Source organism: Aethalodelphis obliquidens, unplaced genomic scaffold (genome assembly GCF_003676395.1).
Source record: "Aethalodelphis obliquidens isolate GAN/ISIS:26980383/991018 unplaced genomic scaffold, ASM367639v1 scaffold45, whole genome shotgun sequence".
Classification (NCBI taxonomy): Eukaryota; Metazoa; Chordata; class Mammalia; order Artiodactyla; family Delphinidae; genus Aethalodelphis; species Aethalodelphis obliquidens.
Window position 1 is genome coordinate 14,821,591 of NW_020837989.1, and position 18,984 is coordinate 14,840,574.

General features: G+C 45.5%; 1 protein-coding gene across 5 annotated transcripts in view; it reads right to left on the reverse strand.

Moving 5' to 3' along the window:
* Positions 1-8,856: 8,856 nt before the first annotated feature.
* The window catches only part of ARHGAP26 (Rho GTPase activating protein 26), a 483,828-nt gene continuing 473,700 nt past the window's right edge, over positions 8,857-18,984 (reverse strand). For 4 of the 5 annotated variants that reach the window (XM_027081740.1, XM_027081743.1, XM_027081742.1 and 1 more), the window contains one exon: positions 8,857-14,911. In XM_027081740.1, coding sequence (XP_026937541.1) covers positions 14,823-14,911 — 89 coding nt within the window. In that variant the 3' untranslated portion in view covers positions 8,857-14,822. The remainder of the gene's footprint in view (positions 14,912-18,984) is intronic. The other variant, XR_003427757.1, reaches the window with a different exon arrangement.

Below are 18,984 nucleotides of genomic sequence, written 5' to 3' on the forward strand. Positions count from 1 at the left end.
TGTTCATTGCAGCATTATTTACAATAGCCAAGACATGGAAGGAACCGAAATGTCCACCGACAGAGGAATGGATAAAGAAGATGTGGTACATACATACAATGGAATATTAATCAGTCATAAAAAAGAATGAAATAATGCCATTTGCAGCAACATGGATGGGCCTAGAGATTACCATGCCAAGAGAAGTAAGTCAGACAGAGAAAGACAAATATCATATGATATCACTCATATGTGGAATCTAATTAAAAATGATATAAATGAACTTATTTACAAAACAGAAACAGACTTACAGATTTTGAAAACAAACTTATGGTTACCAAAGGGGAAATGTTGGGGGAAGGGATAAATTAGGAGCTTGGGATTGACATACACACAGTGCTATATGTAAGATAGATAACCAACAAGGACTACTGTATAGCACAGGAAACTCTACCCAATATTCTGTAATAACCTATATGGGAAAAGAATCTGAAAAAAGAATGAATATATGTGTAACTGAATCACGTTGCCGTATACCTGAAACTAACACAACATTGTAAACCAGCTATACTCCAATAAAATTATAAAAACAACAACAACAACAATACAAACACAGAATCTGGGGCCTTGTCCCAGACCCACTGAATCAAAATTCTTCAGTTTTAGCAAGCTTCCCAGAGACCCCTGATGCTCACTAAAGTGGAAACGGATGCTAGGGCCTCTGACCCAGCCGTTGTTCCTGCGTACTCACAATGATGCTGGCTCTGTACCAGCAAAGTCAGCCTTTAGGCTACTTGACCTCTGCCTTGCCTCTTGCCCACAGCAGTTATCAAGGGAAGGTAATCCGCCAGTTTCACTGCCCTTGGGGAATGAGCCTGGGGTGGGCTCCCCTCTCCTCCCTCTTGCAGGCAGCAGGCAGCAGAGGGAATGCATCGTCCCTCAAGTACTCTGATCAACATCAAGAGTTCTCACCTTCTAAGGGCAACTTCCCTTGGACATCAAATTTACAGGAGTGAAAAATCGAGTTGACCTACATCACGTGTTTAAGCCAAGCCACGTGAGTCACAGGACACTGCATTCTGACAAGTTATGGCTTTGGTGTCTGCCCAGGTGTGTTCATTTTGGCCATGACTGGAGACGAAAGTGGGGAGAAACACATGATATGCGGGACTGTCCTTTACGGGGGCAATGGGCAGAGCCCACACAGCCCTAGGTGCTTCCCAAGACTGGTAGACTGGACACACTAATGCATATGAAACAATGCAACAAACATCTAGAAACTGCCAACTTTTTCCAAGGTATTGAAGAAATCCACATTGTAATACTATATTATTGATTTTGGAGGATGGCCAATTTTATCAAGTACATTAGTAAGTGTCATTTCATTTAATGGAAACAACCTTAGAAGCATTCTTAGGTCCATTTTACAGATGAGGACACTGATACTCAGAGAACATAAGTGATTACCTCAAGGTCCAGTTGTTTGGAAATGGCAGAACCAGACTTCATGTCAGGTTTTCTGACTCCAAATCCAGTGCTCTTTCCTCCTGGGAAAGGATCAGACAATCAAGGGGGAGAAAGGACTGCACAGAAACCACTCTGAAGCTTTGTCTAGAGCTCAGGACTTCAGCTGTAAGTGAAAGAATTCAATTCCAACTTTGGAGCAAAATAAGAGTTTATTGGCTTATGTAACAGAAGAGCTCAGGTATGTCTGGACGCAACACGGAGTGCTGGTATTCTTTTTTTTATTTTATTTTAATTTTTTGATTGAAGTATAGTTGATTTACAGTGTTGTGCTAATTTCTGCTGTACAGCAAAGTGATTCAGTTATACATATATATACACATTCTTTCTGTTTTTAATATTCTTTTCCATCATGGTTAATCATAGGCTATTGACTATAGTTCCCTGTGCTATACAGTAGGACCTTGTTGTTTACCCATTCTATATATAATAGCTTACATCTGCTAACCCCAAACTCCCACTCCATCCCTCTCCCAACCCCCCTCCCCTTTGGCAACCACAAGTCTGTTCTCTATGCCTGTGAGTCTGTTTCTGTTTCATAGACAGGTTCATTTGTGTCATATTTCAGATCCCACATATAAGTGATATCATATGGTATTTGTCTTCCTCTTTCTGACTCCACTTAGTATGATAATCTCTAGTTGCGTCCATGTTGCTGCAAATGGCATTATTTCATTCTTTTTTATGGCTGAGTAGTATTCCACTGTATACATGTACCACATCTTTATCCATTCATCTGTCATGGACCTTTAGGTTGTCTCCATGTCTTGGCTACTACGAACAGGGAGCACTGGTATCGTCTCTCTTAGCACCACTTCGAGGCTTTCCAATTCGTAGGCAGACTTCCCCAACAAGGAGACAAGAGGGCCGCCAGCAGTCCTCACAGCTTCAAATCCAGAAAGAGAAAGTCTCTCATCACCACAGTCTAAGAAATCCAGAAGTTGGTTCTCAGACTTCATTGGGTCCTGGGCCCATTCCTGGATCAACCCATTACTTTGGCTGAGTGGATCTGATGAGCTCATAGGACTGGCTAGGGTCACAGGTTCACCACTGGATCCAGGGTAGGTTGGTGTCAGTCTACCCAAAATCCTGGGACCTGAGAGTAAGGGAGGGGTGGCTCCCCAGAGAAAAACTGAGGTGCCGTTAGCAGAAGAAGGGGTACTGGCTGCCAAACAGGCAAAATACAGCTATTCCCCTTGGGGTGGAAAAGATGAAGAGCATTTGAGCCTGAGAGAACCCGGGGGGCACAAGTGGGAGACAGCACCTTGCACTTGGGTGTGGACAGAGTAGGTGCCCAATAAATATTGATAAATGAATGAATGAACGTTGCTTCAGACTGTGGTAGAATAATGAAGAGTGGGGGCCTCTGGGGCATAGGATACATAAAGGAACACTGGAGAAAAGATGCTGGGGCCATACTGAGAAGCACCCTGTGTGCCATGCTGCTGTTTTTCAGGTCATGAGAGCTTCTGAAGGGTTTCTGATCAGGGCTGTACCATGGTCAAATTTGGAGGAGATAAACCTTGAAAATTTTGAAGTGCTACACTAAGCAACAGCATAATGTTCTGTGGGCCAGGAGTGCCCTGCTCGCCTGTGAAGGTTTTCCTGTGAGCTGTGGAATCCCTTTATCTGAAAGTCCTTGAGACAAGAAAACTGTGAGCACGTCATGGGGAAGGGTCGCAGCAGGCTATCCCAGCCTGATTAGATACACCCGCACCCTTTCAGGCTCTCCAAGTATGTAGTCCCACCCAGATGAAGGTGAAGGTCTGAACTCCAAGACACTGGAGTTTCTCAGACTCACATTTGCGGGATGGTCGAACAGGTCTGGGTGTGGCCCTCAGGGTGTGTGAACATCTTTCTTAACCAAGGAGCACTTGACGCCATGCAATCCCATGTCGTGATTAGGCATGATTTATGGGCATTCTCTATCACAACTGACTGGGGGTCCTTGACGAGAACTCCAGGATGAAATGTCTCAACACTAATGTACCCCCGGGATGAGCCAAATCGTCAGGAGACGACTTGTATCAACTGGGGTTGGAAGCGTATGGGCAGAGCGCTCCGAACGACACCATTCCTCCCTGTTCTTATGAGCAGTCATGGCTGCTTCTGGTCCAGAATGGAGAACAAATGTCAGAATTATTAAAAAAAAAAAAAAAATGCTGTGCTTGCTGAGCTCAGGCATCAAGGCTCCTCTTTTGCTGAACTCATTCCAGGAGTGATCACACTGGAGCAGTGCTTGCCCATTTTATATTGCAGAGAATATTTCAGATCTTCTGCTTGCTTTCTGAAGCAACTTTTCTAAGAGGTGCACTACTAAAATCTCAACAAATAAATACTCAACATAAAGTATGAGGTCTCTCAAATAAAGAGAAGTAGCAGACAGAGTTCATGCTAAGAAGTCATTTGAGGATGGGGGGGGAGGGGACGGCACTTACCATGCTTCCCTGATATGACAAATTCACCTGCTGTGACCTGGATACCTTGTCCCAGGATGAAGCCCTGGCACTGTGGATTTCACTAGGTCCCGGGCCTGTTCCTGAACCAACCAATCACTTTGGTTGGGTGGATGTGATGATCTCATAGCCCCAACCAGGGTCACAGGTTCACCACTGAATCAAGGATGGATGCCAGCCCACCCAACCCCATGGAACCTGAGGGTGGGGCTCCCCAAAGAAAAACTGAGGTGCTGTTAGCAGAAGAAGGGGTACTGGCTGCCAAACAGGCAAAACCAACAAGGATTCCCTCCTCCCACCAAAGGGTGAGGGAAGTGAAGGACATTTGAGGGCTGGAGCTCCAGAAACCTTCCCCAGAGTTGGGGCAGTGTGGGAGTTAAGAGCATCTGCCCACTGGGGTTGAATTTCTGCTCTGTTACTCATTAGCTCAGTGACTTTGAACAGGTTACCCAACCTAATATTTGGCTTCCTCCTCTCCAGGATAGGGTACCAACAGAACCTATTTCATAGGATTGATCTGAGGATTAAATGAGACGATGCACGTAAGGCAATTAGTATAACGGAAGTGCTCCATAAATGAAACTGACTAGGTCACTGTCATCTTGACATGCAACAGTTCAACCCCACTCCCCGGGGGAGACCTGGGTGAGAGCCTCACTCTGTAAGCAGACCGTAGTGGAAGTCAGATGTTTTCTGTGTCCTAAAAGCACCCACCCACCGTCTGCTTTGAGTTCTCATGCTCTTTCCTCAAGCTCTGAATTTTTAAGATCTCATGAAGTTCAAGAGGGGGGTTAAAATGCCAAAATTCTCTATTTTGGAGCATTAATAGATCACGCTAGAAACACTGGCTCTCCCACAAGAAGACACATGCTTGTGGGATTTCTCTGGTAGTCCCATAACAGCCTGAAGGTCTGTCGTCGGCAGCTGGATTGGGGTGGGGAAAGGGACCGTTTTCAAATTGTTACATTTTTAAAAATTTGTACATCATATATTGCCAGCCAGAAAAACATGGCTGAGCCCTCTGCAGGGACTGCCTCCTTGCTGTGTCCTCAAGGATTCTGGGACTGGCAAAAGATTGCAGCTGGAGTCCCTGGGGCTGCCCAGAGAACCAGGAGTGTCTGCACAGAGCTCCAGAAGCGGGGAGCTTTTCTCCCAAGATGAGGGAGCAAAGGGCTCCTTGGAGAAAAGAAAGTTTTTAATCAAAAAACTGCCTGCTCTTACTCCAGCCACTGTAAAACCAAGCTGTTTGTCAGAAATTGTACTTTCTGAAGGGCTCACTACTGCAAAGGCCGTAAGGAGGTGGTTGATATAGTTCCAAGGAGGGAGGAGGCTGATGTGGGGGATTGAAGAACCAAGTCAAAAATGGAAGGAAAAACTTCCATCCAATTAAAAAAGTTTACGCATTTATGTAAAATCACGTGTGCGTATCTATAAAGAAAATTTAAAGAGAAACCGTAAGAGCGTATGGGCTCTAGCAGCAGACAGACCTATGTTGGAATTTCAGTTTCACCACTTCTTAGCTTGTGTGACCTCCCTGATCCTCAGTTTCCTCATCTATGAAATTATAGTATTCCCTTCACATGTTTTGAGGATTCAGTGAGTTAAGGCATGTATAGTAGTGTCTGGTACTCAGTAAGATAGTGATAAATGTTAGCTGATATTGTCATTTATTGAGAGAAGACAGAAGGCTAAAGACTAAGGGAGTAGGGGTACAATTCTCAGAAAGACCTTATCTGCTCATGTTCCAATCATAGTGAACTCACCTCTCTTTCTTTCTTTCTCTTTCTCTCTTTCCCCTTCATGCCTCAGTCCTTGCTGTCCTTGTGCTGTCTCTCCATTTTTCAAGATCTCCAATGTCACTTCTTTGTGAAGCTTTCTCTGGTACCTGCCTCCCAAAGAGAAAGGATCAATCTTCCCTGGAGCCCGGGACTACCCACCACACACAGAAAGTGTAGCAAATTGCACATGGTAAACTCTGGTTCTTGTAGACCTGCCATCACCGAGGCCAACTGTGAGTTCCCTGGGGACAGAGATCATGTCATATACTTCCTGGTTTAAACAGCTCCTGGCACACAAGAGGTCATCACGAAGTGTTTGCTGAATGGAAGCATGAAAATAGAGGGTGACTGCTCTGAAAAGATGGCTCCACTCTAAGGAAAAACAGAAAGGAAATGGACGGAAGCTGCATCCTGGGAAACTTCAGTTAGACACAAAGAATTCCCTTGGTGAGAGTGTTAGATACCAGACCAAGTTCCCATGGGACAGTGTGGAATTTCCTTTAAGGGTCTTGAAAAAGGAATACTTCTTGTGGGTGGTTCTGATGTGGGTTTGCTTGAAGGCAGGTCTCCAGCCTGGTTTGAAGTTCATAAAACCACCCATAAGTAATTTAGATGACAGAGAAGGGTCGGGGCTCTTGGTCAGCTGGCCATCCAGATGGTTTCTTGCACCAAGTGCTAGCAAGGAGGCTGGGTAAGAATGTGGCTGTGTGTGTCTGAACAGAGGCTGGGAAGTCTCTCCCACAAGCCTGAATCCCGGGACGCAAGTGAAGAGAGTAGCTTGCCAAGGACCACAACATTGTCACCGCGTGTTCAAGCACCCACGTCTAATGATCCCATTTCTTTCTTTCAACCGGAAGTGCAGAGGAAGACAGGAGGGAAGGACTGGAGTCCAGAGCAGTGGCCTCCCACCTCCTGTCACATGGTCAGCCCCCCAGGGGCCATCTGGCCCCTGCCACATGCCAGGCCCTGTCCTGATGGAGGTATTAAGAGGGTGACATAAAATGTCAAACATTTGATGACAAATAATGAGTTAATTATAGGTAGAAAGTACTATGAAAGGGCAAAATGGTATGATGAGGAGAAAAGGTGGAAAAAGAAAGATGGTTCCCCTTCACTGTCATTCCTCCATCTAACACAGGCAAGGCAAGCATTACTCTCCCACATCTCTTTCACAGATAAAGGTTCAGAAAAGGCAGAGAATCATTTAATAATTAAAAAAAAAGTCTTCCCAATAATCCACACCCCCAAATGCAAAAAGGACATACAGCCACTGTGTCAAGAGGAACCTTTTAGTTTTAGGGTACACACAAGACCAAGAGGTCACCAAATGTGATTTGGTGCCTAGAGAAAGGACCTGTGAATTCAAGTCTTGACTAAATTTGCTGGTTGGTCTTGGGAAGGCATATCGGCTACCTGGGTTTTAGCAAACAGAGCCTGGGGCAGGCCTCCTGGGGTCAATGTCACAATACACAGTGTGACAGGAGTTGCCAAGTGCTGTGGGGATACAGTGAGTCAAGGCTTCGATCATTTCAGCCGAAAACCATCCTGCTCTGGTCCCCACTGGCTGATACCGGCCAGGTAACGCAGGGTGGTGGTTGTGAAGGATGCAGCCTGGCTGGGTACCGCTGCAGTCTCTCCCATGCGCTGAGCCTCGCCGACCCCGAGCAGGAACCACGTTGGTTAGAGGCTCCCTTGGCTGCTGTGCAGGCTGAACTCAGGCAATCCTGACTAGCCCAGCACAGTTAATTAGCTGCAGCTTAGCACAGTGCTATTAAAAGGAGGGCGAGCCAAAGACACTGTCACATCTGGGTAAGAGAGACATGTGGTATCCGAGCAGAGGTTGAGAAAGAATTGAGAAAAGAAGGAATGAAAACCCTGATTTCATTCCCCAAAGAGCAAATGTGTTTGAGGTCTGAGAAAATCTTTCATTTACGTGATTTCAAGTATCCATCAAGTCCACGTCTAACCAAGGTGCTCTTAGGACCAATCATGCGGCCGGAGCTAATAAGCGAAAAACACCAAACCAACCACAGGATGCGACACAATTTGAGCTCTGCTCTGGCGGCTAAAAGCAACAAGAAAATGAACACCTTTCCCATTGGAAAAACCGTAAGAGCAGAAGTGATGGGGCAGTGATGGGAGTCTGGTGGAAAGCGCAAGGACATAGATAAGATACAAATCCGTACATACATTTCATTCTCCACACGATGGGCATCAGTTATACGTGTGTGCCACTCAGGAGGTCTCACCTAGGTACCCTATGACCCCACACATCTATGAGGCTTCAGAGGCTGGGACAATTTTCCAGCACAGGGTGTAAGCTCGGGGAAGGCAGAGGTGCTGTGAATCCGTGCTGTTCATAGGGGTAAACAGCCCTTATTAAGTGGCAAATGAGGACAGTATAAACAGTTCACATGTGACCCACATATTCAAATAGTCATCCCTCAGAACGAGGCACCAGGGGATACTCACTCGCCTTCTGCTTGCCCAGGGCAAGCTTCTGGAGCCAGAAGCCTTGCCCTCCATCCCCAGAGTCCAGGCTCCCCTGCCCTCTCCTTCTGGCTCCTCTGTTCTCACAGCAGAAGCTGGGAGTGAATTGTAAACCTGGGTCCCAGGCTGCAACTCAGGATGTACCTGGAGGGGATATGATGAATGAGACAACTCAATAACATGAGCTGGCCTGGGACAGCATGTTACAAGTGACTGATTTACAACCCTGGGGGACACGCCCAGCTGTGTGGTGGGACTGTCTGTATTTTGGCTCTTTATTCCATCCTGTGTTAATGAAGTTCCAGAAAATGGTTGATTTGACGATCAAATTTAGGGAGAATAAAATATGTATTGTAGGAGATAAAGTCAGAAACATTCATTGGAATGTGACTCTTTGGGGCTTAACTGTTTAACATGCATGACAGCTTCCCCTCAAGTTCACGAGCAGTTGACCTCTCCCTAAAGGAAATCAGAGCTCCCCAGAGCACATCAGAAATCAGCACTGTGGTTGTCACCAGTGACCTCAGGAGCCCCGACTTGTGATCTTTGATCATGGTCTTTGCTTATTTGAAAAAAATATTAAAATATGCATCCTGTCAAAACTTTATCAGAAACTCAAGAAACAAACATACCACCAAATGGAAAAGTCATTTAATTCAAAAATCATACTTCCACTAGTTTCACAGGGATCGTCACATAAACCAACCGAAAGTAAGAAAGCCAAGTTTCAGAGGCCACCCAACAGAAACTGTATTTTCTTTACAGATATGCTTAGTGACACAAAAGCACATTTTTTTTTCTTTTCAAGCCTGAACATGGCAACACTGTTTTATGAATAACAGGGAAAAAGTTCTATTCTAGTCACAAGTTACTTTTTAATTACGAAATAGGATTCTACACACACCAGTCGATATTCAATACTGAATCGAAGTTTAAAACAGTGCATTTATGTTTTTCAAAAAAAAACCTTAAAGTGCCATTTTTAAGTAGTTTATTGATATTACATCACACAGCACTTTATAATACACTCAAAGGCAGCCTAAGTTGTGAATTAAACATGCAAATATTTTCTTCTCCAAAATATGGACAAAATGTCTTTTAGAGTGCTTGTGAACACTAGCCTACTATGAACCCCTAATTGTTTATGAGTTTGATCTTTTTTCAACATGACTCTTAATAAGTTAATAAGGAATAGAACTATAGATAGTAATCATCTGATAAATACGAACAGAGTTTTCAAATGGCACTTAAGTTACATCTTTGCTCATTCTGATAATCAATAGCCTCTCTTGGTTCTCTGATTCTCCAACTTCAAATCTTAAAGGCTGTCAAGGCTCAGCAACCGCCAGCTTAGGCGGGTTTTTCTAGAAGACAGTCTGTATCTTTACATATGTAAATGTGAGCTGTACACATACATACACAAACACACACTAATACATATACACTTAAGAATCATCAGATGAACCTCTTTTCACAGGTTCAAGGTTGACCCTGGCATCTGGATACCCAAGGAAGCTGCGTGTAGGGTCTGTTTGGACAATTTGGTAGAAATGGTAGATGTAGAAATGATTGATGTCAAATGTCTTGGCCTCTCCAGGTAATTCTGACACTTTATCACTACTCTTGGTTCTCGCTGACTACACTAAATGGAATTTTGATGTAACAGTAATTCCTATACTTACACGTGTCCAGGACTGTGCTAAGCCTTTGCTCTCTAAGGCATTCTGCCTTGAAAAATGTTTTCATCTTGTAGTGTCCTGTAAAACTTCTGTAAAAAAATTAGCTGTGAACTTTTTATGTGATAGATTTCCGCCCCTATTAAGAACTATATTTATCCCTCTTTTAAAAAATCCAAAGTTCTTCAGGATGGTTTGCCTTTCTCTTTCTGCTCTTAGCATTACTTTATACCCAATCCTTTTTCTCCTAAGAATACAAGTGCTTCCATTAGGAGATCACATTTTAGCCAGGGCTGGCTCTGAATGACGTCTGAATTCTCTATATGGCCTCTCCCTGTGCTTTGGGAAGCTCTTTAGTTAGACAAGTACTGTAGGTGGTGGAAGGAAACAAGCTAATTATGACTTGGTGGAGTCTGGTCTCAGGCATGCTGTAGGTTTGTGCAAGGTCCATTATTCTATGGCTGTTGTCATCTGGAGGTTACATTTAAAGAAAAGTGGTTCAGCACCCAGCACACCAGCCTGGCTGCCAAACACATCTGAGCATGATAAGATACATTTTTTAAACGCCGACACAGGGTGTGTGAGAGGACACCCAGTTGACTTGAAAGAGATGTGGGGCAGGGCTGTCTAGGTAAATGATTACTGTCAAGTTTGCCAGTCATGACAGATTAACTCCCTAGACAGTATAGCCAGGACATTCCTTTTAAAGTCAGGTAGCTAAGTGGCTGTTTAGTTTCTTCAGGGCTGGCTACCTACTTGGGTAACATGGTTGCTCATAAAACATTCGATGCTAGGGCGAACTGTGAGTGCCATGGTGGCCACTGCTGTACCTGGGAGTCCTGGGTCTATAAAAATGGATGGTCCAGACTTGCTTCTTCTGGAAACAGAAGCCAGAGGATGAAAGGTGCCAGTAGACAGTCATGAGTAGTTGATCATGTTATGTTCAGTCGATTATTTCTGTCTCCCCACTCCACAATCACGGATGTTTTTAGAGTCTATACAGTCAAGACAGAGCTTTTGGTGTGACAGAGGTTGCTGTTTTCAAGAGACACAAACTCTGATGGTAGAAGGACTTCCCTGTGAGCTACAGGTATGACACACATAACTGCAGAGTCCTGGCAAACAGTGAAATCACCTTGTCACTAGCATGACTCTGTGTTGCTAATGCCGGTTGGCCAATACCTGATTGTTCATTTATTCTCCTTCTCTTTGCCTTTCTATCCAAAAAGCACTCAGCAAGAGGACATGAACTAGAATTATGCTGAAGAAACAAACAAACAAACCCCAGTTTGGTGTGACAGAAGAAAACACACATTGGCTGTAGAAATACTAAAACACTAAGCTAAAAACTGGCTCCAGTCCTAGGATACAAAGGCCAGCAGTGCTATACAGGGTCCATCCCTCTATGTCCAGATTTGAAAACAGAAGAGAATATCATCAGTCTTGAGCAAGTCAGGACTTTACTTGCCTGGGCGGTGGGGGAAGAATGTGAAACTAGTTGTCTTCTCAAGGCATGGCATTCTGTAACTACAGAACTCTGCTGAGTACCTGGAGGAGGTGGGAGAGACTGATCTTGATGCCCCCAAAAGACTCAGGCTATGTCTGCCTACCTGATCCCAGGGCCTTCCAAAAGCAACACGAGGCTCCTGGGAAAGCTCAGGGATTTTGCTCAATAGTATTCCACTCTGATACCCTAATGTGCCCTAAGATTCCCTATTCCAGAAGACAGAGTTAGAGGTGGGGAGCAAAGACAGTGGAGGGTAAAACCTATTTTCAGCCTTCAAGTTCCTTCTTATTTGTCGGCTCATATCCTGAACAGTGTCTCCAGTTCTGTAGATGATGGGAAGGAGGGGAGCCTGGCCAGGGCAAGGAAGCAGAGCAGCCATCTGTCAGGGCCCAGCACGGCCCAGAGAAGCTGGGAAGGGGTCTACCTAAAATTCCCATTGGCAGTAGCTCCATTTCCCCCGGCTTTGGATCAGAGGTGAATGAGGAGGGAGGCACATGCTTCCAAGTGGTCAGGCTGGGGCCAAGTGTCGGCAGGTAAGCTTCAGAGGAACTTCCAAATCCAGGGCCTGGGACTTGCGGCCGTCCCCACGTTAGCTCTAGTCAAGGTTCCAATGGGGCAGGTGGTGATTTCAAATGTCCAATGTGTTAAAAGCATTATGCTGCACTCTTTCTATTTGGAAAGCACAGTGGTAGAGAGTGTGCTTGTCCCTCTAGCCCCTTTGAACAGGTCCCCAAGCTGTTCAAAGTCCGCAGGGAGGAGGTATAGCCTGCTCATATAGCCTGCTCATATGTGCCCTTTCTTCTTGGGTTTTCAATGATAGCTTTCCTGAGTCCCATCTCGGTCTTCTCCAGTCTTAATTCTTGTTCCCTGATTCGGTGGTGGTGCCTCGCTCACTGCTGGGTGAGCTCCTGGGTAATAGCTGTGTCATCCTTGAGCTGATGGAATGAATCACAATGACAAACTCCTATTAACTTTAAAGTCATCTAGAAAGCTATAACAGCACAATCTCCACCCCTCTTTGGAGGTTTTTCTTTGTCTTATTTTGGAGCTATCGGGAATCTGAGATGAATAAACATGTTTAGGAAAAGGGGAAGAAGCAGCATGTCAAGAACGAAAGATCCTAAGAAGCCAGGTTTTCTTGGAACTTAGACACACACATTTGCAAACTAGCTTGGACTCCTTTATAAAGCCTTAGAAGATGTGCGGAAGAGTGAGATACAAGGAGCATGCAATTATCCCGTCTTCTGTCCTGGTACCTTGGGGTATCAAGAAATACACCTGAGAAGAAAAATGAAACAAAAAAAAAATCTAACCCCTGGCCTCACCTGTTTAAATCCTGAGCTTCATCTTACTACTGGGTAGGAGTTCTCGGAAAAGTTCATTGCCTGAAGATGCTCCTTCCATCTCCAAATCCAAAGCCCAAGAAATGCTCAAAAAACCACATCTGGATAAAGAAGACTGAACACCATTAACGTGTCACGCCCACCAACAAGAGCCAGCAGAGTGTGTGGAAATATCTTCTCCTTCCTCAAGGCCAGAGAAGGGATGATCTTGACTCTCTTCGACCTTGTGTCCCCTCTCTCCCTCGTATACACACCTGTTCAGCAATCAAAGCTTAAATGTGTGAAGCAACTAGCTTATAGAATATCAAATATAAAACTTTGCCATATAGTATTTCAAATCACTCTATTTACACGTTTATCTTTTCAAAAAAAAAAAGTAAAAGATACAGTAATTCAACACAATTCAAGTTTTTCTTTTCCTCTTTAAAGTTCCCTCAAGAGGAATTCCAGAAGCAGGACACACTCTGGAACAACGCCACCATCCCGAGGGGCTCCTGTCCTGGAGAGCTTGACAGTCCCTCACTTCGGAGTTTGTCTGCCCAGAATCACTCTTGCAAGGACATTCAAGTGTGGAAATACCGGGACTCTCTTCTTTGGAAAGCCAAGTGAATTTGAAATGTCCAGGCCAAACTTCCCCACCCAAGGCAGTCTTCCACATGACCCAGCCCCTTCTGGACCAGGAAATTCTCTTTCTCAGAAGGTACCCATCCCACCTTCCATGCCCCAACCTTCTGGCGTCCTCCTGAATCACAATGGCTTATGCTATTAGTCTCATGCCTCAAAAGCCTGAGAAACAATTCCCTTTTTCTGAGTGGCAGTGAACATGTATGTCCTTTTAAACTAGAGGCCATGGGGTTAGTCCAGGAATCATGCCTGAAAGCTGCCAGGGCACCAGTGCTGAGCAGCCCAGGGCACTGCCAGGGGGCTAGTCAGTGAAGGGCTACAGGCAGGCGAGGACAGGGGAAGGGACAGGTGAACGGGAGGGAATGAGTCAGAGGGAGGGTATTCCCCTTCGGGAGGCAGCACGTTGCCCTCTAGAAAGCAGACACTAGTTGCATGGAAGAACAGAAATATTAAGCCTGTATGTAATTTAATCTCAAGAGGTTACTAGAGTTTGTTCCAAATATATCCTGGTGCTGCTGAAATTCATCAGAAAGGGAGCAGTTCCCAGCTGCTATTCTATCTGCCCCCAAGTAGACCTTGATCTTCGGCTTCAGGTTGTTGGAAAACCATTCAAAAAACGGCCAAAAAGCAGGGAGAAAAAAATACGTCATGCAAAGAGTGTGTTATTTTTTGGTTTGGTTTTAGAGTAGGTTGGGTTGCCGTGGTTACGAGGCAATGGCAGCCTTCGGTGGCAGAGAAGTTCCTAGCTTGGGATATTATGTTCCTAGCTTGGGAAGGGGGCCATGGGGGGGGGGGGTGTGTGTGCTCCCCTGCATGAGAGGACTGGACAGAATTCTGCTGGTGCTGGGACAGTGGCTGCTTGAGAGATGGTGAGAGACTGGATCTTATGTAAACAGCGCCATAACCCTTCTCCATCCTGCATGCAAACAAACAGACCCAGCCGCCTATAGCACGGCAGGTCTCAAGTATTTAGAGGTGGGGTAGAGAGAGTGTCTACTGTAAACAATAGCTGTGGATCCAGACTGGATCTCAGGCCACTGCCCAGCCCTGTCAGAGCCAGCTATACTGCAACCTCCTGGGGACTGCTTACATCTCACTTACTTCCTTTATCAGAAGGTTGGGGTTTGGATGACTACTGAAACAAAATGAGCACCTCACGTAGGGTGCTAAATGAGAGAAATGGCTTTGTAAGCCTTTCTTGTTATCAAAATCAAACGGCCTCCTCCGCTGATTTACTTCTGTTTCTTGCAGTGTCACCGCACGTCAGCTGAGATTATCATGGGGATGGGTGACACCAGAGTTCACAGAAACATTCGTGTTGACAGGTAGCAGCAGAGTCAGTCACCCTGCACTTCTCAGCCGCGAAGAGCAATGGCCCACAACAATGGAATCAGCCGTTGTCATGGACACCATGAAAAGCTCAGCAGTTCTGCCAGGGCCCATGGTTAGAGGAACTCCACGTAGTTCTCGGGGATGAGGCCCGTCTTTCCATTCAGAGTCCCCTCCAACCAGCCAGGCTCCTGAGATGGATGCACTGTACAGGAAGCGGGGAGAGAGTGACAAGAAATGACGTTACAGATAGGGTAGGAGGTGGATGCATACTGTGTATGTGTGAAGGAAGTTTAGAGATTGGTGCAGTCGCTCGTTAAGTTACATAATTCTCAGATTTGTTTAAACCAGAGTTTCTCAACCCACTGGGGGACCTGGTGAAGGTCATTCTGAACTTTCTCCATAATTAAAAGGGGAAGTGACACAGGCATTCAAAATTCTGCATACAATTTTAGGCGTTTCATGGACTTTCTGAAGTTCCTGGTTTAAACTATAAAGAAGTAACAGACTTCTGCATTTTAGGTTAGAGGTCACAGTTATGATATTCTACCTATATATTTACCTAAGTATCCATCCATCCATCCCTGTACTCATTTACTTACCCAGTGTTGACTACGTACCAGATAAAGTACCTATGGAGGACTGCTAAGAACTAGTACCTAAAGATATGTAGCTCCTAATCATGCATTGTACTTCCCTCCGAATCCATACCCTCTGCTTCTAATTTCCTTGCAAATTCCCTCTGCAATTTTTTTTTTTTTTTTTTGTACTTTATACTCTTCAAATAGCCCTCTGGTGGTTCCAACCATACCCTTCTTTAGTTTTCTTTCCTGTTCTCTGGAGTTTTCCTCCTTCCTATACACAAGTCTGAAAGCTGTCTTCTCCCTCTCTCTATTGCAATTTAAAAAACTTCTACCCTTTTGATTTTTCCACATCCAAAGAATATATACCCAATGTTCTGTGATGTCACAAGCCATCTCCATGGAAACTACTATGATACTGTAAAAATTATATACAATCCAGCTGAGTCTGCAAAGCAGCCAACAGCAGGAAGGAAGAGAGAAGGAATCCTGGACTTGGAGAGGAGGGCTGTTCATGTTTTTTGAACTGGGAATATACAAATCACTCTTGGGTGAGGCAGGACATTTGTTCTTACTGTTTTAGGAAAACTCCAATCCTCTGAGATTGTTTGGAGAGAATGAATTTTCCTCTATTCCCTTCCTAGGCCAATTAAGTGACTTCCTGAGCTTGTTTTAGAAAAGCATTTCCGCCCACAACACTACTATAAAACTCTAGTTTCAGTTTGTAGGGAAATAAGAAAGAACAGAGACCAAAGGAAGTAAATGGAGAAGCAACAGAAGGACACACACTGAGGCTCATAGAAGATCATGGTCAACCTTGGCTAGATCTTGAAGGCTTCTTTAGGAAAAGACAAGGTCAATCATCTATGAGGTGGCCTCCAACATGTTTCCCTGATTTCATATCTCTAGGCCTCAGGAATAAACCCAAGTAGCGAGGGTACTTCGGATTCATGACACCACACAAGGAGGAGTCTGGGGGACAAGTGCCGTGGAAGAAAGAACACAACACAACTGAAAAGCAACCTGGTCTCTCCGATGACCAAGATCTCCCAGCCTACCGCTAAAATGCTAGCACCCAAACACCCCTGCCTTCTGCCCATCCATCCAGCTCACACTGCCAAGATCACTTCAGTTTCTTCAACCTATCAAGTGATAATAAAACTCTCTCCCGCTCAGTGGGTTCTTGTGAGGGTTCAGGAACCAATATGAAGAAAGCACAGGAAATACTCAGTACAGATGAGTCAGTAGGAGACCCTGTGTCATTTGATCAGCCATTCAGAATGGTCAGCAGGATCCTCCTGGTAAAAACCAAGTAAGGACCTGGTCTCCACAACCACCTAAACTTGGGGAAATCTCAGATGTTCAGAACCAAAACCAAACAAATCAAACTCACTCCCCAAAACAAAAGACCTAGAAAGAAGAAACCAACCAAACACACAAAACGAAAAACAACAAAAAAAGACAAACCCTCCGCCCCCATCTGACAGCAAAGCTCCTAGTTGAGTTGCTGTTCTACCGGATGCACCGAGTCCATCTCTCTCAGACTTTCTCCCTTCCTGGCCAGCTGTTCAAACACAGCTCAGGTGCAGAGGTGGTAATGTCTGTAAACATTAGAAATGGAATTTGCAGAATAAGGGGAGAATCAGAGGGGACAAAGGAGGCCCTCTAAACTAGAGAACAAGAGCTATGTCATGGGGGACGACAAGGGACAGTGCAGCCTTTGGGTCAGATTGCTGACTCGGAGGAGTCAGCAAGTCAGGCTTTAGTAAGGGATGGTACCAGACCAGGTGCAACAGAACCACCTGGACGCTTATTAAAACTGCAGATTCCTAGGCCCCAGCACACATCAGTTACAGCAGAATCTCTAGGAGTGGGGCTCAGGGATCTGCATTTTAACTCATTCACATAAAGTTAAGTTATAACTCTTCCGTGCCAAAATGCCTCTGTAATGAGGGTGATAATAAGAATTAACTAATGGAGGACAGAGGCAGCCCCAGATGCCTCTGGCTTCCTGTTGTCTTTTGTTGCCCTTCCCCACACTTGAAGGCTTAGCTGAAGCCCTACCTCCTCCACAAATATCCTCATGGAACCCCATCTACCTGCTCCCTCCCTTCCCCTGGCTCCTGGAACGCTCATAGTACATTCCACATATGATTCATAGGTCCTTTTTTTTTTTTTTTAAAGAAGATGTTGGGGGTAGGAGTTTATTAATTAATTTATTTATTTTTGCTGTGTTGCGTCTTCGTTTCTGTGCGAGGGCTTTCTCTAGTTGCGGCAAGCAGGGGCCACTCTTCATCGAGGTACGCGGGCCTCTCACTATCGCGGCCTCTCTTGTTGCGGAGCACAGGCTCCAGAGGCGCAGGCTCAGTAGTTGTGGCTCACGGGCCTAGTTGCTCCGCGGCATGTGGGACCTTCCCAGATCAGGGCTCGAACCCGTGTCCCCTGCACTAGCAGGCAGATTCTCAACCACTGCGCCACCAGGGAAGACCCATAGGTCCTTTTAATGCTGTTCAAATGTGTTAAACTTTGTTTCCCTAACTAGTTTTTTTTTTTTTTTGCGGTACGCGGGCCTCTCACTGTTGTGGCCTCTTCCCTTGTGGAGCACAGGCTCTGGACGCGCAGGCTCAGCAGCCATGGCTCACGGGCCCAGCCGCTCCGCGGCATGTGGGATCCTCCCGGACCGGGGCACGAACCCGTGTCCCCTGCATCGGCAGGCGGACTCTCAACCGCTGTGCCACCAGGGAAGCCCCCTAACTAGTTTTTTAGTGCATTTAATTTTGTATTCTATCACTCAACATTCTTCACTGACTCCCCTCTGGTGAATTATGATGACAGAAGCAAACACGCTACAAATGATGACCGGGAAACAGCCGTGGACTCAGAGAGTTAAATATTTATTGACTCACTCGGACCTAAGGATCCTAGCTTGTATTATTATCATCCCTATTTTACAGATGAGAAAATTAAGGCTCAGAGAGGTAAATTAATTTATTCAGGCTCCCAACAGTAGACCCAGAATTTGAATCCAGCTTGCTTGGTCCCAGAGACCAAGCCCTTTTCCACTACATTATGCCTCTATCCAACCAGAGAATGGGATCCTTGAGGGTAAGAATGATGATGCTCATGGGGAGCACATACTGAGCAGTGGGCCCTTTGCTAAGTGCTTCCTCTGCATCCCCTCTTTCCATCTTCAGAAGGACTATGGAGTTGGTTCTATTATCCTCATCTTACTGATGAGAAACTGAGGCTCAGAGAAGTGAAGCATCTTGCCCCAAATTACACAGCTGGTAGATGATGGAGGTGGATCTGAACTCAGGACAGCTGACCCTAGGGTCTGTGGTCTTAAGCACTACCACTTTGGCCTAGCCTAAGGCTCTGGACATCGAGGATGCTCATCATAAGTACTTGTTGGGTTGAATCGCACCAATGTCCAACCTTCTGAATTGCACCAGTGTCCCATGTGCTATATAAACACAGAAGGTGTTGCAGTGAGCTGCCTGGGCAGCTCTCCAGCCCAGCAGGCATATAATAAATATAAGCTGCTGCTGACACGGGCGTGCTTCCTGCCAACTACTCTCTCTCAGCTCAATCCATATACACTCCATACACCCCTGCACAGGCAACTCATGCTCTCCCCGCTCCTTCGCTCACGGTGCACAAGGAACAAGTGTGTGACTAAGATCTCTAACGGCGGGCT